At 39.3% G+C, this 18,811-nt stretch overlaps 1 protein-coding gene across 2 annotated transcripts in view; it reads right to left on the bottom strand.

The window, feature by feature from the left end:
- LOC144957814 (sialin-like) overlaps positions 1-12,407 on the bottom strand; it is a 71,937-nt gene extending 59,530 nt beyond the window's left edge. The window contains exon 1 of one of the 2 annotated variants that reach the window (XM_078889258.1): positions 11,743-12,407. In XM_078889258.1, coding sequence (XP_078745384.1) covers positions 11,743-12,019 — 277 coding nt within the window. In that variant the 5' untranslated portion in view covers positions 12,020-12,407. Of the gene's footprint in view, positions 1-9,047; positions 9,421-11,742 lie in introns of those variants that run through there. The other variant, XM_078889259.1, reaches the window with a different exon arrangement.
- Between the last annotated feature and the right edge of the window lie 6,404 nt (positions 12,408-18,811).

Raw genomic sequence — 18,811 nt, 5'->3', positions numbered from 1 at the left:
GTGGTCGGTAGTTTTTATCTTTAGACAGTATTTTGAAATGTATCTCTCTCTCTCTCTCTCTCAATCTCTCTCTCTCAATCTCTCTCTCTCAATCTCTCTCTCAATCTCTCTCTCTCAATCTCTCTCTCTCAATCTCTCTCTCAATCTCTCTCTCTATATATATATATCTCAATCTCTCTCTCAATCTCTCTCTCTCAATCTCTCTCTCTCTCAATCTCTCTCTCTCTCTCTCTCTCTCTCAATCTCTCTCTCTCAATCTCTCTCTCTCTCTCTCTCTCTCTCTACCCCTAGGCATCGATACCTTATAATAAAAATCGAAAGATTTCAAATCGAATCGATACCCATGGACGGACGATACAACCAGCCAGTCCATGTCTAGGACTCAAGAGCCATTGATTTGGTAGAGGTCGTCGAATCTTCGATTATATCCACCGCTCACGTACGCCTTTTTTGGGTGGCGATTCCGATAGCACAGTTGATAGAGCACGCGCTTCACACGCAAAGGGACCCACGTCGATTCCGGGTGAAGTCGAGATTTTTAAAAAATCCTGAGCTTCCCTCCCCCCCCCTCCCCCCCCCCCCCCCCCGCCCTCCTGTCCACCCAGCAGTGATTGGGTATCTGTGTCTGTTTGGTCGGGCGGAAGGTGCCTACTTTGCGATAGACTAGCGTCCTATCCAAATGGTAGCAAGCAACTGCCATTGTCCTTTTCATGCTGATAAACTCCAGTTCGACTCTACGGGCCTAATGGCTCTGGATGGCTAACGTTTAAGCCCGTTTTGACGATTGTGTATTGGAATAGTAAAATTATTGTCACCCATCAAGTAACTGATCACGCTGACTGTGGCGTAGCTTTAATATTATTAGAAAACGAGACATCAATAATAATCACAACTCGAGTCTGTTTGGAGTTGTAGCCACGGTCTTGTTACCCTGTCAGTTACCTCTATCTAGCTCTCTCTCTCTCTCTCTCTCTCTCTCTCTCCCTCTCCCTCTCGCTATCTCTCTCTATCCATCTCTCACTCTCTCTCTCTCCCCCTCTCCCTCTCGCTTTCTCTCTCTATCCATCTCTCACTCTCTCTCTCTCTCTCTCTTTCCATCTCTCTTTCTCTCTCTCTCGATCTCCTCTCTCTCTCTCCTCTCTCTCTCTCTCTCTCTCTCGCTCTCTCTCTCTCTCTCGCTTTCTCTCTCTCTCTCTTCCTCTCTCTCTCTCTCTCTCTCTCTCTCTCTCTCTCTCTCTCTCTCTCTCTCTCTATCTATCTATATCTCATCTTCTTTTGTCAAATCAAAATTACATTCCTTTGACCCCCCCCCCCCCCACCCCCCTCCATTCCCCAACAACAATTGTTGTGAGAAACACACAATACATAACCGCCTATACACGCGAACGAAGGAATAACCTGGAATGATGTGAAGTGATATAAACTATTTTGGGCACGGCGGAATGAGATGAGGGTGGCTCACACACAGTGGAGCAGGTCGGAGGATGGGGTGGGGTGTAGGGGGGGGGGGGGATAAGGTGATTGGGTGTGAAAACCAATCACAGCGTTTGACCTAGAAATGGTTTTTAGGTCATCGGTTTATTGCAGGAGAAGGAATGCGACTGACTGATGAAACCCACTGGAGGCGTTCTTCTATTTTACAGGATTTATTCATTCAACTGAGGATTCATTCATTTATTCATATATTCATTCATTCATTCGTTCATTCATATATTCAACATTCATTCATATATTCAACATTCATTCATTCATTCATATATTCAACATTCATTCATATATTCATTCATTCATTCATTTATTCATTCGTTCATTCATTCAATTATTCATTCGTTCAACTGAGGATTCATTCATTCATTCATTCATTCATTCATTCATTCATTCATTCATTCATTCACTCATTCACTCATTCATTTATTTATCTATTTATCAATTTATTATCAATCTGTCTCACGAACGGTAACCCAAACGTTTTCTGACCGCTCTCTCTCTCTCTCTCTCTCTCTCTCTCTCTCTCTCTTCTCTCTCTCTCTCACACTCTCTCTCTATCCCTATCTCTCTCTTTCTCTCTCTCTCTCTCTCTCTCTCTCCCTATCTCTCTCTGTTTCTCTCTATTTCTTTCTTTCATTCTCTCTCTCTCTTCTCTCTCTCTCCCTATCTCTCTCTGTTTCTCTCTCTTTCTTTCTTTCATTCTCTCTCTCTCTCTCTCTCTCTTTCTCTCTCTCTCTCTCTCCCTATCTCTCTCTGATTCTCTCTCTTTCTTTCTTTCATTCTCTCTCTCTCTCTCTCTCTCTCTCTCTTTCTCTCTCTCTCTCTCTCTCTCTCTATCTATCTATCTCTCTCTTTCCCTCCCAGGTTTGAGAGATTTTGTCAAAATGAGACTCATTTTAATCTATCGATATTCTAAGGTCGAGTTTTAAGGCCAAAATTTTAAATACGCGTTTGTTTTGGGGTTTTTTCTTTTTTTTTTCTCAAAGAACCTGCGGTAGAAAGGACGTTGTTGGAGCATCGACAACCAACCACTCCCTCTATGTCAACAACACACGGGGTGGTGGAACACACTGAACCGTGCACTATTGATCAATATCACACAACGGGGGTGGGGGGGGGGTTACATGTTACAATTTAACATGCGATGAATGCCTAAATATTACATAAACTATATAGATAGATAGAAAGATGGATGGATAGATAGATAGATAGATAGATAGATAGATAGATAGATAGATAGATAGATAGATAGATAGATAGATAGATAGATAGATAGATAGATAGATGTTGAGGGAATTACACTGGCTACCAGTTAACGCTCGTATTGAATACAAAATTGTTCTACTTTGTTTTGATGCCATCAATTCACCAAGCCCTGCCTCCATTCAAGACTTGATTGTCCCCTACAACCCCACTCAAAATCTCAGGTCCTCAAAATTGTATCACCTTCAAATTCCAAAAACTTATCTTAAACGTTTTGGCGACAGATCATTCAGTAAAGTAGGTCCCATCACCTGGAATTCACTCCCACTGTCAGTCAGACTTGAAAGCAGCGTTGATATATTCAAAAAATAAACTGAAAACCTATCTCTTTGGGAAGTATTTAAATTAGATTATGCCAGGAATTATTGCAAAGTGCATACGTGTGTGCGTACGTGCATGTGTGTGTGTGTGTGTGTGTGTGTGTGCACTCATGCATACATTTAGTTAAGTGTGTGTGTGTGTATGTGCATGTATGTGTATATATTATGTTATGTTATATGCATGTATGTATATTTCGTGTGTACATGTATACGATATGTTTGTGTGTATATGTGTGTGTACATATATGTATACATATATATATATATATATATATATATATATATATATGGGGGGGGGGGTTGTGTGTGTTTGTGTGTGTGTGTGAGTAATATATTTATGTACAGTGTGTATATGTGTGTGTGTGTGTGTGTGTTCTGTGTGTGTAATTGGATGTGTGTGAGCTTTTGTTCATATGTCCGAATCTGCAGTATGCAATGTTTTTTTTTTACTGATGAGAGAAAGAAGAAGGGAATGGGAGAGAGATAATGAAAGAAAACTTCACAGTCTACACAGGGAACGAAAGAAAGAGAAGAATGGGAGAGAGAGAGAGAGAGAGAGAGAGAGAGAGAGAGAGAGAGGGAGAAGGAAACAGAAAGTTTGAGAGGAGAAAGAAGAAGGGAATGGGAGAGAGATAATGAAAGAAAAATGCACAGTCTACACACAGAACGAGAGAAAGAGAAGAAAGAAAGAGAGAGAGAGAGGGAGAGAGAGAGAGAGAGAGAGAGAGAGAGAGAGAGAGAGAGAGGGGGGGGGGTGTACACACAGGTGCAAATTGATTACATGATGAGAAACTGACATGACGGTAACGACGATCTGACATGTCATCAATGGTGATGCCTAGCGATGACACACCGTCAATAAAACATAACTACACATCAATATCAATATTCATAACAATAACATTCATTTAGATTATCTGCCTATAGATAGTATGCGCTTGGCTAAGATGCTCATAACATTGCCATCCGGAAGTATAACGGACCAAAACACAAAACTGTCTGTATCCATGAACGTTTATAGTCTGGTTAATACAGTTCAGAGAGCATTACTCATAAACGCGGAAGGCAAAAAACAATAACAAAGACCAGAGTGACGTCATCTTCGAACTATCTATTCTGTCCTACTCTGGGGGAAAAAAAACATATTAAAAAATTTGGCCAGAAAACTAGACCTTCAAATATCAATCGATTTCAATGACCCTCATCTTGGCAAAAACTCTCAAACCTGGGACTTTGCGAAGATAGATAGATAGATAGATAGATAAATAGATAGATAGATAGATAGATAGATAGATAGATAGATAGATAGATAGATAGATAGATAGATAGATAGAAAGACAGATAGATAGAAAGATAGATAGATAGATAGATAGATAGATAGATAGATAGATAGATAGATAGATAGATAGATAGATAGATAGATAGATAGATAGATAGATAGATAGATAGATGGACGGACACACAGATAGTTAGCTCGTATAGCAGATAAGAAAAGAGAGAGAGAGAGAGAGAGAGAGAGAGAGAGAGAGAGAGAGAGAGAGAGAGAGAGAGAGAGATAAATAGCATGGATGGTAAGGGGGGTGTTATTATGTGGGGAACGAACGTCTATTTTATGATGTCATATTTAAATTGATAAAGAGTTCTAAACCTACAAGCTTCGCACAGATGATCCTGACTTTCGATCCGCACACTTTTTGTGACCTAGAAGATTCTGGAAATTCGTTTCAATACGTTAAATGCGGGAATTTCACACTCACAAACATTATTTAATTGCCTCAACCGATGTTCCTTCTTGCTTCTTGAGACTGAGATAGTAAAACAAAGTTGTAGCTTATTTTTCGCTCCATTTAACCCAAGTTACTTTCCTGAAATGACGAGCCCGGTGATTTTCAACTTTCCTTCTTCCCTGGGATGACGCATGCGGAGAAAAGCGAAGCCATCGTTAAGTTGGGCCTAAAGCCTGACACTGAAACCCAAAAAGACTGGCAGTTTGACGTCATTATTTGGTTTTTGCACCGCCTAGTGAGTTGTCGTTAGTAGTGCTCATGGAAACAAGTTATTTCATTGGTTGAACTATTGAATACAACTCACGATTTGTTTTCTTTTGTGATCAAAGACTGGCATTTTGACGTCATGTTTTGGTCAGTGTCAGGCTATAACTTTACGATGGCTACGATAAAAGGGAGAAGTGATTTACAACTTCCACGGGTCGTCTGCTTAGTATATTATTAGAATTTGAATATCTTATTTATAGAGTACACAACGGGTGCGGAAAGGCAACATTGGGCGAGCTTGGTTCGTCTCGCCTGACAGCAGGTCAGGTGTGTAGACCGATGGAGTCGATCGCTCGTGTGGGACATCGAACCGCACACCTTTGACGAGATGAATTATATCGATATCGGTACGAGATGAATTATATCGAGATTGGTACGAGATGAATGATATCGAGATGGGTGCGGGATGAATTATATCGATATCGGTAAGAGATGAATTATATCGAGATTGGTGCGGGATGAATTATATCGAGATTGGTACGGGATGAATTATATCGAGATGGGTGCGGGATGAATTATATCGATATCGGTAAGAGATGAATTATATCGAGATTGGTGCGGGATGAATTATATCGAGATCGGTACGAGATGAATGATATCGAGATGGGTACGAGATGAATGACATCGAGATGGGTACGGGATGAATTATATCGAGATTGGTGCGGGATGAATTATATCGAGATCGGTACGGGATGAATTATATCGAGATGGGTGCGGGATGAATTATATCGAGATTGGTACGAGATGAATTAGATCGAGATGGTACGAGATGAATTAGATCGAGATGGTACGAGATGAATTATATCGAGATGGGTACGAGATGAATTATATCGAGATCGGTGCGGGATGAATTATATCGATATCGGTGCGAGATGAATTATATCGATATCGGTACGAGATGAATTATATCGAGATTGGTACGAGATGAATTATATCGAGATTGGTGCGAGATGAATGATATCGATATCGGTGCGAGATGAATTATATCGATATCGGTACGAGATGAATTATATCGAGATTGGTACGAGATGAATTATATCGAGATGGTACGAGATGAATTATATCGAGATTGGTCCAACCGACATCCACCCTAGTCATTGACGAGATTTTTGCTCTAATCCCTCCCCATGTCCACCCACTAGTGATTGGGTAGCTGGGGTCTCATAGATCTGGCGGAAAGTAGTTTGCGATAGATTTGTGTCCTATCCATAGGGCATCAACCAAAACCCTGGCTTTTTGCCCGAATGGCTCTGGAGGACTACTGTTTTCTTTTATTGAAAGAGAGATAGAGAAAAAGATATAGAAAGAAAAGAGTAAAGTGGGGAGAGAGAGAGAGAGAGAGAGAGAGAGAGAGAGAGGGAGCGAAAGACACAGAGAGAGAGGGGGAGAGAGAGGGGGGGAGAGAGAGAGAGAGAGGGAGAGAGAGAGAGGGAGAGAGAGACAGAGAGAGAGACAGAGAGAGAGAAGAGAGAGGGGGAGAGGAAGAAATATAAAGAGAGAGAGGGGGATGGAGAATAAGAAGAAGAGAGAAAGAAAGGGAAAGAGAAGAAGGGGGAGAGGAGAGATAGATAGAGAAGAAGAAGGAGAAGAAGAAGAAGAAGAAGAAGAAGAAGAAGAAGAAGAAGAAGAAGAAGAAGAAGAAGAGAGGGAGAGAGAGAGAGAGTGAGAGAGAGAGAGAGAGAAAGAGGGGGGGGATTCCTTAGGGCTTGTAAATCGTCAAAAACATTGAAAAAAAACAAACGTTATCATAATTTGTACTATGCCATTCCCCAAGCTGTTACCATTCATAACACATCATCCTTTTTGTTTTAAGATTAACTAACATCAATGTTGGATTTTTTAAAAATATATTAACTTACAGCACTGTATTTCATTGGGAAAAAAGCTTTTTTTTTATAATAATTTATGGACGAGGTCAAAGTTACAACAGGACGAGTTTGAATGCCGAGCTCACTATTAATTTTGACACCATTTTCTCTAGTGTCTTAGCGCAATAGGGCATGAGATTAGCGGAAGAGGAAGCGAGGACGAGAGACGCATGCGCACAACCAACATGACGTTCTCTCTCTCTAATAGCTTTTCCGCCGGTGACGTCACAGACTATAGGTCCAATCAAGGGACGCTACTCTTCCGCTAATCTCATTCCCTATATCTGCTTTGTACCCAGGAACATGTTGAAATGAAATGAAATGATTTGGATAGCTTCGGGTAGGTAGATAGAGCTCGTGGGTGGACAAAGCTCGTCATCGAGAGAAACCCGCCAAATTAGTAGAAGGAGGTCATGGCCAAGGATAGGAAAAAAGGATTCTATAAATAGCGAGAAAGAGAAACCAGCTAGAGAGAAGGACACTCGAAAATGAAGACCACAGGGTAAAATCGATCAAAGTCCGAAAGACCCTTACTGTTCTAATGTCACAATAATTGGGTATTAAAATCAACCAATAGCTTGTTGTTTTTTTTTATAATATGCATCTGACTTGTGGTCAAAATATATACGTTTAGTAATTCGCCTTCAGTTCAATTCATATTATCATGTGGCGTTTTCAATGGGTTTCCAAACTTTAATTTTGATTTTCTCAATAGCTGAAAAATGTGACTTTGATCGTTTTTCCCCTGTGGTCTTCAAATGTGACCCATCGTCTCAAAACGGTATAATGTCGGAACGAACCATATATGCTTAAAAGCCGAATTAAATGTTAAACTGGTCAAAACTATAAATAGTTGGGGCATTATCATCCTAAAATATGGTATCCATTCTCATCAATAAAACATACAAACTCAACACAAGTCTGATATTTCTGGCTATAAATTCAATTTCCAATATCTTAGCAATCCCGACTTAATACCGTTTTGAGGCGAAGGGTCACAAATGAACCCAACGTGGGTGTGGCCATTGAGATCAGGAGTGCAACAAGCCGACCCCGCGGTTTTTTTTTCAAAAAATATTTCAAAATTTCGCAAAGAAAATTAAATGATGAATTTTGCATAAGAAAATAAGTAAATTTTGCAAGTTTAGCAAAAAGTTGCAGGTTTGTTGTCTCAAAACCTAACAACTAACTACAAGCAAACCCATGTCATAAAATATCCCCGCGGAATTACGCAATTTCAAACTCAAAATTATGCAAATATATGGGACTAAAAATAGGCAAATTTTTCCAGAAATTATACTGATTTGGAAATAGGCACAAAGTTGGGAAAACAAAATTACAATAAAACAATTGCTGTCAATGAAATAAAGGAAAATCAAAGCTTTCAGGGTTGCCTGGCTCAAACTTCTCATTCGAGCACTTAAAATCTGATTGTACAAAGAAAAACTCCTTTGGACATCGGCAGAGCTGATGGTTGAAAACATCTAACGGCATACACAAGCTGTGAGGGAAGGCACAGTTTCCACTCCAAATAATAACGAAAGAGTGAAACTGGAAAGGCTTCGTATGGGAACAAAACAGTTTCCACTCCAGTAATCTTCATCATCGCGGAGAATATTTGCAAATTTCGCAAAAATAATTTTTCAAAAAAGAATGAAAGAATGAATTTGTCAAGAATTTGCAAAACGTGCAGATTTTGCGGTGCAATGTGTGCAAATCCGTAAATTTTCCCTAATTTTGCGCCCTCATTGCTGTGCAAAAAAAAAAAAAGAAAACCGCGGAGCCAGAACAAGCCTATGAGTGAATCTCCAAAATAAATTCTGTTCTTCCGAGTCTGGGGTATTGGAAACCCAAGCCTTGAAAAGACCCCAAAAAAATCATGTAACAGAAACAGTAACCATCTGCCCTGCACGCCAACGGACTTCTGTGGCTGAATAACTTCCCCGGGGAACAAAAAGCACCAGCAAAGATCTGAATGACGTCAATTTTATACATTGAATATATTTTTTTAAACTGTGTAAAATGTAAAAAGTTATCTCATCGTTATCATTTACCGACATTGTCTTGGGCTATCATCAAACCTCCAGGCATGGTCACTGTAATGTCCGAATCAACTGTAATGTCCGAATCAACTGTAATGTCCGAACCAACTGCAATATCCGAATCAACTGCAATGTCCGAACCAACTGCAATGTCCGAATCAACTGCAATGTCTGAATCAACTGCAATGTCCGAATCAACTGTAATGTCCGAACCAACTCGTCACAACTAAACGTTAATAATTTCGCTTTTAATTTTTGATCACCAGGCCTAAATGAATGAACGTTATATCGGTGTGTAAGGATTTTAAACAATGTGTAGAACCTCCCTAATCCAGAATGACACAGTCTGCAATGGCGACACACCGGTGATCGCTTGATCTCTCTTGGAAAAAAAAAAGTTAAAAAGAACGTTTTGTTCTCTAACTCAATAGACACGCATATATAATATATATATATATATATATATATATATATATATATATATATATATATATATATATATATTATTTATTATAATTATATTGAATAGCCTTTTATAACAGCGTGTATTCAACTACAATATAAACATATAATACATATGTCATTAAATGCCACGTCACGTGACCTACCCGTTTCAATGTCATTCATTATAAGTTTGAACGCAGTGTGTAGCTAGTTAATGCTAATCTATTGTGTCCCTGTGACGTCATCTAATGTGTTGCTTTTGGAGTTGAAATTCTCATGGCTTATAATAATAATTATATACATTATTGCTTATTTCATGTTTTATAACAACACAGTCTGTGTAGCTTGGTGCAAAATGAGATGTGTTGAGTCATTATTTAACACACACCTCGAAATCGATACAGCATATTTAAGTGACAGCTTATGTAACATTTATTACAAAGATTTATCTTCAACATCACTAATTATTGTCATCATATCGTTTGATTATAATTGACAATAACAAAAAAAAAAAAAAAAAAGAACTCTTTGGCAGCAGGAGGCGTAAATATCAGGTGTTTGTCGAAGCGTGGAATAACCGGATTACGTGACCTTTGCATAAATCAAATGCAACGTCGGGATCGGTGTGTACATGATATATGCAGGTCTGACATCCGAACCCACTTATGGGCCTAGTTTAACATTGTTGTCTATGGACAATATTTTGGGTCATGTTTTTGAGATTACCATTGCAACAATGGGCCCATAAGGAATTGGGTTATCAGACCTGAAAATACGTGCACGTATATATATATATATATATATATATATATATATATATATATAAGAGAGAGAGAGAGAGAGAGAGAGAGAGAGAGAGAGAGGGGGGGGAGAGAGAGAGAAAGGGGGGGGGGGGAACAGGAAGTTTAAGAGGAGAAAGAAGAAGGGTATGGGAGAGTGAGAATGAAAGTAAAATTCAGTGGTTATTTTACTTAGACACATATCATCGCTAGTAAAACCTGTGTAGTTTGCTATGTTCGCCAATAGGATTCAACAGTCGTGACGTCACTTCCCTCGTAATGACGCATAGTAACTTAGTAACTGGTTCTAAACTATCGGAACAATGGCGGACGCCCTAATGAAATACTTCTCCGACTAGCATAAAAGTGTATCCAGAGTAGAAAAGCATTATAAATCTGATCATGTTTTGACTTTTAATACATTCTGATCACATGACATGTGAAAAAGTTCTAGTCAGCATGAAGAATAAAAGTACCGATTTTCTTTGTTTAGAACCAAGCTGCTGGTTGCTGGGCGTACGTGACATCAGACTATTGAATCCTATTACAGAGCTGCGGACTTGAATTTTTTTTTTAATTCTTAGTTTCCAAGGGGAAAAAAAAAGTCACTATAAATAGCTGACATCAGACTATTGTATCCTATCACTGTCATTGTTTACATTATGACGACTGTCCGAGAGGCGTGGTTATCCGAGACTTGAATGCGACACCTTCTCGGCGCCAATCAGACTGACGAGTCTCGCTTTCAACGAAAACTTGCAACACTTACATTTTATAATTTAGACTATCTAGCACTTGTACGTCAATTTTAGAAGAATGAGAAGAAATAGTTCAACAGAGTATGTGAATGGGATGATATCAAATAAATGATTAATAAAGACATTAATAGATTAATTAATTAATTGATAACAGATAAATAAATAAAGGCAAGGAACTCTAGTTGAGCTCAAGCAGGAGGTTAAAATAATCATCATCATTGCCTTTTTCACCCTGGGTCAGGGTATAGGCCACAGACAAACAGTTTCCATCCTTCTCTATCCCGAGCTAACTTTTTTATCTCTTCGGTCGCCCAATCTAAAAAAGGATTTGGTTTGTCTGTCTGCGTTTCTGTAACGGTTTGAGTTTAACGGAAAGGGGTGTTAACCCTTTGCCAACCCCCAACCTGGAGGACCAGGTGACTCAAAGATGGGGGAATCACACACCATTAGTCGCCTTTTACGACACGCTGGCTTGGCGTTGGGCTATTCTTGACCCTCTCAGTTGAGGGACCCCGGACACCACACGTTTGTCTTTAAGTTCTAACATTCAAAGGATGCTGGACCATTCCGGGGTTTTTGCTTCTTTGTTTATATTTTCTGCTTCATCAACTGCTGGGGGTCGAACTTCTAGATAATTATAGAATGGTTAGTTTATAATATATTAGTCAAATAGACACAAAACTATATATTGATCATAATATCATGATAAAAACCTAAATCACCTACCCAGGGATTTGTCGATTTCTTCCAGTTCCAGACACGGCAATGTCGGAGACGAATCAAAGTGGAGAACGCCCAGACTCTGGGACGTCTGAACCCGGGCGCTGCTCCTCCTCTGACGAAGGGACGCGGTGCTCTTGGGGGACCCGACGTCCACGTCAACGGACCGAGCATTGTTGCTTTTGTCGATCTTCTTCACGGACTTGAGTTCTCCGCTGTCGTCTGTGTCTTTGGAGAGATGCTCTTTCTGGTGGTCGAGCTCGAATGATGTTTTCTTCGTCATGGTGAGAGTTCAGTGTTCGAGTTGAATTTTTTTCACGATGTTTTTTTGTTGTTGCTTCTGGCGCTTGTTTTTGACAGTTTAAAAGAAAGGGGGGGGGGAGAAGCAAATGTCCAGTCTTTTTGGGATAGCAGGGTAAAGCGAGTAGGAATTGTTTGTTGGTTTCTGGGTTTTGTTGGGGTTTGTTTGTTTGTTTGTTTGTTCAAAGTTGTCTTCGTGTGCAATAGATAATGGTATATTCCGTTGTATATAGAGTCATAATGCTTGAAGTAGTTCAAATTATTTTCATGTTTTAATCGATGAACATGGGAACTGGGTTGATTTTATTATCAGCACAAGTCTGGTTAAAGTTTGTTATTCTGAATTGGAATTAGGGAGGGTGGGGGTGGGTTGTGTTTTCTTCCTTTCTATGGCCAGTCTGAAATAAAGAGAAAAAAAGGGAAATATTAAAGAAAATATATTAGGATTGAAACTATCAAGAAATTATTATGGGTGAGAGAGAGAGAGGGGGGGGGGGGTGAGGGAGAGAGAGAGAGAGAGAGAGAACGTGTGTGGGTGTGTGTGTGTGTGTGTGAGTGTAAGTGTGTGTGTGAGTGTGTATGTGAGTGTGTGTGTATGTGTGTGCGAGTGTGTGTATATGAGCCATCAGTAATGCTAAACGCCAACGAGAATTTTATCAATTGTTATGTCGTGTTGTATGATTCAATCATTATTGACAGATGGAAAATTTATATTATGTATTTTGATGTTGCCATTCATGTGAATTTTGGTGGTGTTACTTTGTGTGTGTGTGTGTGTGTGTGTGTGTGTGTGTGTGTGTGTGTGTGTATGTTTGCCTCTATGTGTGTGCGTCTGTATGTGTCTGTATATGTGTATGTGTAAGTATCTTATTTTCAACTCATTTGTTATTTTTGTCGTTGTTGCATGTGGCTTTATTGGTTTCTCTCTTCCTTCTTACGTTGATTTTTATCCTTACGATGGGATTATGCAGCCCCCCCCCCCCCCCCCCCCCCCCCCCCCCCACGCACACACACTCCTCTACTCTACTTTTCCTGATTGCAATGTTAACACATTTTTTTTAATTGTTCGTTCGTTTGCTTGTTTGTTTGTTTTTACTTACATGACCGTAACGGAAACCAAAACTCAAGCCGTCCACTTCATGAGTTTATACTTTCCTGCATCATAAAGTAAAAACACAACAACGCCCAAAACACATCCCTGTGTGTACCAGTAAGATTATCGAGCCATGACGTCAACGGGCCGTCGTCTCCGAAGGGCACATATTTACAGGTCTGATAAATTGATGCAAATAATATAGGCGTTTTAATTTTTCATTTTTAATTTTTGTTAATATTTTTTTTTTTTTTGAATGGACAATATTTTGCCGTGTCTGAGAGTAGTTTCCATTACAACTACAAGCACATAACAATTTGTTGGGTTACCAGACCTGCCAATACGTACACGTGGGTCACCGGCTATTTTGGCAAAGCGACAATAAGTCGAGATGAACAAACACTGTGCTAGAAATTGAATTCATATTGATGCTATTCGTTTTGGTAAAATACTCACACCACCAGCCAACCAGATTAAACAGACCAACACACTAAACGTGCTCAAAGCGCTTTACAAGGGGTCCCTGGCCAACAGCAACACTTAACATTGAGAACGGGACATGACGCCTGTTAGGCGATATTATAATTTTTTCGGACAAAGACTAGGTACTCATTTTACACCTGAGTACGGTGAGAGTATGTAAATAAAAAGCCTTCTCCAAGGAGTCAACTATGTGCCGAGCGAGGTTCGAACTCAAGACCTTCCTATCCGAAAGCGAGTGTCATACCACTAGACCACATAGCCGCACAAGAAGATTGGTAGAACGAGAGATGAGATCCTTTGGTTGTGGAAGTTCGAAAACCGACGAAGGTCAGAGGTCAGAGGTCACTGACGCTCTTTACACTCGACCTTATGTGTTGATGACAAACACCGCGGAGGATTTTTTTTTAAAAGTAGTCCTTCAGAGCCATAGGGCTCATAGAGCCCGAATTTAACCGTAGCCATCGTTAACATATTATCATAGCCTGACACTAGAACCCTCTAGGACTGGCAGTTTGACGTCATTTTTTAGGTTTGTGTAGCGTCTAGTGAGTTGTCGTTAGTAGAGCTCATGGAAACAAGTTATTTCATTGGTTGAATTATTGAATACAACTCACGATTTGTTTTCTCTCGTGGCAAAAGACTGGCATTTTGACGTCATTTTTTGGTCAGTGTCAGGCTATAACTTTACGAAGGCTACGGTTTAACCCGATTTCTTCAGCGTCATACGGACCATAGCTATTGCTTGCTAGCCTTTGGATAGATAGGACGCTAGTCTATAACAAAGTACTTTCCGCCAGATCTAACAGACCCAGCTACCCATTCACTGCCGGGTAGACAAGGGGGGGGGGGGAAATCAGAAAAGAAAGAAAATAATCTCGACTGCACCCGGGATCGAACTCTGTCCCTTTACGTGTGAAGCGAGTGCTCTACTCTACCAACTGAGCCATCGAGACTCCCCCCCCCCCCCCCCCCCCACCCCCACACACACACACGCTTATGAAAACATCTTGTATTATCATTCGCATGTTTCGAGCATGTATTTGTCCAGTGTCAAGTAGAGTCGTTACATTGTCGACACATAAGGATTTAAAGTTAAGTGGCGGGTGGTTGGATGGGAGCATCACCCTTGAATCATATACCTATGATGTTCGCATGGGTGTACGATCCGATAGTGATGTCGTTTCTTCTTCTCTTTACTAGCCTATCCTGCTTCTTTGGTTTGTGATTGTATTTTTGACAGGGGATATTTTTTTTTTCTGTAAATCTTCTGCCTGTTTGTTCTTGGTTATTTATACTTTAGGTTATGATTTTGATTTACATTTGTACTATTTTTGTTAGATTGCTTGTTTTTTTTGTTTCAGCGGTCTCTCATATAACCTCAATTGTGTTGGAAGAGACCTAAAGCAACAAACAAACAAAATAAAGTTAAGTGGGCAATTCAAATAGTGATCAAATCTCATTACATCCACTCCTTATAATGCCAACCAACGAACGCGTGAAAATGGAGAGGCTTCGTTTAAGGAACGATACAGACAATGGACGATTCGGATACAAACCCTTCGTCAGCACAACAATACGCAAATTAACGTAGAAAACAAATAATAATAATAATAATAATAATAATAATAATAATAATAATAATAATAATAATAATAATAATAATAATAATAATAGTAATAATAATAATAGTAATAATAATAATAATAATAATAATAATAATAATAATAATAATAATAATAATAATAATAATAATAATAATAATAATAATATATAATAATAATAATAGTAATAATAATAATAGTAATAATAATAATAATAATAATAATAATAATAATAATAATAATAATAATAATAATAATAATAATAATAATAATAATGATAATAATGATAATGATAATAATAATACACATTTATATAGCGCTCATTCTCGTGTAAAACACAAGCTCTGGGCACAAATAAAATGAAATAAGATAAAATTCAAAATAACTTGTATCGTCTGCTGTACTCAATAATGGTGGTTGGAGTATGAATGAAACGTTAGAGTAGAAAATGGTAGGGAATTTTTCATTATATTTTATTTGTTTTCCATGTTTATTTGTGTATTGTTGTGCTGACGAAGGGTTTGTACCAGAAATGTCCATTGTCTGTTTTGTTCCCATACGAAGCCTCTCCATTTTCACTCTTTCGTTAGTATTGAATGAAACGTTAGCGTGGCGTGGGTAGTCGGTAGGGTGTCCTAGGGGGGGTGATCGGAGCGGCCTGACCACCCAGCAGTGATTGGGTAGCTGACTTTTCACGTCATAGAAACCGGGATAAACTCCAATTCGATGTTCCTAATGGTTCTGAAGGACTACAATATAGGTTACCAGATGGCTTGATTTCCCCGTGGCCAATTTCGACTTAAAATGTAGCCAGATACTAAAACTCTGACCACCCTCTTCAAAAAAAACTTATCGGTTTTGATACAAAAAAAAGTCGACTAATATAGGAAAAATATTGTTTTTGTTTTGAAAAATCAAAATTAGATAAAAAGGAAATAAAACTTTTGATTAATAATAGAAACAAGATTATCTGTGGCGTCATTTCTTTTTTTAATTGCTGAATTGGCCACGCACGAAACCAATACGCTTCAACAGTCGTGACGTGACGTCACTTCCCTCGTAATGACGCATAGTAACTTAGTAACTGGTTCTAAACTATCGGAACAATGTCCGACGCCCTTATGAAATACTTCTCCGACGAGCATAAAAGTGTATCCAGAGGAGAAAAACAATATAAATCTGATCATGTTTTGACTTTTATTATACATTCTGATCACATGACATTTGAAAAAGTTCTAGCCAGTATGAAGAATAAAAAGTACCGATTTTCTTTGTTTAGAACCAAGCTGCTGGTTGCTGAGCGTACGTGACATCAGACTACTGAATCTTATTACAGAGCTGCCTACTTGCTTTTTTTTTATTCTTAGTTTCCAAGGGGAAAAAATGAAAAAGTCACTATAAATAGATTTACAAATCACTAATTTACCAACACCACGTTCCACAAATGCACCAACGTCCTGAATAGAGGATCCAAGAAAAACTAAATTATTTCACTTTTCAAAAAGATTTATCGAGTCAATGAGGCGAATGAATGCAGCTCTGTAGCAGCTGGAGTCAAAAATTCGTAATTCTGCGCATTTTTCGTAGTACTGGGCAGGTTTGCCTATAGAGAATGAGATGAGCGGAAGAGTAGCATCCCTTGATTGGACGTCACCCATAGTCTGTGACGCCACCGGCGGAAAAGTTATTTGAGAGAGAACGTTATGTTGCTTGTGCGCATGCGTCTCTCGTCCTCGCTTCCGGTGAAAGCGGCTTGAGACACTTCAAAACCAAATTGACGTTCTCTCTGTAAGGTGACGTCCACTCAAGGGAAGCTACTCTTCCGCTAATCTCATTCACTTTGGCGACAGCCCTGACCCAACAGTCCAACTCGTGTCATGAATATGTAACTATGAATTCACTGCTTGATTTAATTCCTGGTTTACACAAAAAGCCATTTATTCATTCCTTCATTCAGCTATCCATTCAATAATTTAATCGAGCTTTTATATAGCGCAATATCCACTAAATATGCTCAACGCGCTTTACAGTGGTCCTTGGTCAACAACAGGTAGGACGGGACATGACGCCTGTTAGGCGATACTTCAATTTTTTTTGGACAGAGACAACGCTGTTAACGGCCAGGTAATCATTTTACACCCGAGTAAGGTGAGAGAATGTGAATAAAGAGCCTTTTTCGAGGACTCAACTAAGAACCGAGCGAGACTCAAACCCAGGACCTTCCGATCCGAAAGCGAGTGTCATACCACTAGATCACACAGCCGCACTTAATAATAGTGACAAAAATTCCATAAACTTAGTTATAATATGTTATCAGGACAAAGTCGGTCGGTTGTATGTTATGGGGGGGTGGGGGGGGGGGGGAGCATGTTACAGATAGTATGATGTTGACGTCATTCAGGTCTTTGTTATTGCTTTTTTGCCATCCGCGTTTATGAGTAATTATCACTAAAATGTATTAACCGGACTATAAACGTTTAAAGTGACATACACTTTTGTGTGTTGGTCCGCCATACTTCCGGGTGGCAATGGTGTGAGCTTCTTAGCCAAGCGCATACTATCTATAAGGATATAGAAATAGTTGTACAATCAGCAACATGAATACTATAAAAATCACAATTTGATATTACATCTATAACTACCAAAACAAATGAAGGAGCAAGCACCGGTATAGATAGTATGCAGATGACGTCACTCAGGCCTTTGGTATTGCTTTTGCCATCCGCGTTTGTGAGTTGTTCTCACTAAACTGTATTAACCAGACTATAAAAGTTCATGGTTACACAGTGTTTGTGTGTTGGTCCGTTATACTTCCGGATGGCAATGTTGTGAACTCCTTGGCCAAGCGCATTCTATCTATAAGATAAAGAACTGAACACGTGTGTATGAAAGGTGCCAGACAAAGGAAGACAGAAAAGAAAAATCCCCAAAAATCAATCGACTTAGACTGGAGATCGAAGTTCAGACCTGATTATCGGTAATCATGTGTAATGGTAGCACGTCTGACCGGTAATCAGAAGGTCTGAGGTTCGATCCCCAGTCGAGATCGACGATTTTTTGGGATGTTTTTTTTTTTTTTCTAGTATTTATCTTTCTTGCTTTGTCTGGGACCTTTCATACACACTTGTGTTCAGATCTTTATCGATTAGTTCATGTTCAAGGTGAGAGAATGTGAATAAAGAGCCTTTTTCGAGGACTCAACTAAGAACCGAGCGAGACTCAAACCCAGGACCTTCCGATCCGAAAGCGAGTGTCATACCACTAGATCACACAGCCGCACTTAATAATAGTGACAAAAATTCCATAAACTTAGTTATAATATGTTATCAGGACAAAGTCGGTCGGTTGTATGTTATGGGGGGGGGGGGGGGGGGGGGGGGAGCATGTTACAGATAGTATGATGTTGACGTCATTCAGGTCTTTGTTATTGCTTTTTTGCCATCCGCGTTTATGAGTAATTATCACTAAAATGTATTAACCGGACTATAAACGTTTAAAGTGACATACACTTTTGTGTGTTGGTCCGCCATACTTCCGGGTGGCAATGGTGTGAGCTTCTTAGCCAAGCGCATACTATCTATAAGGATATAGAAATAGT

This window comes from Berghia stephanieae, chromosome 12 (genome assembly GCF_034508935.2).
Source record: "Berghia stephanieae isolate SIO BIC M18660-M18661 chromosome 12, UCSD_Bste_1.3, whole genome shotgun sequence".
NCBI lineage: Eukaryota > Metazoa > Mollusca > Gastropoda > Nudibranchia > Aeolidiidae > Berghia > Berghia stephanieae.
The sequence above is the reverse complement of the archived record's forward strand: the minus strand, read 5'-3'. Positions and strand labels throughout refer to the sequence as shown.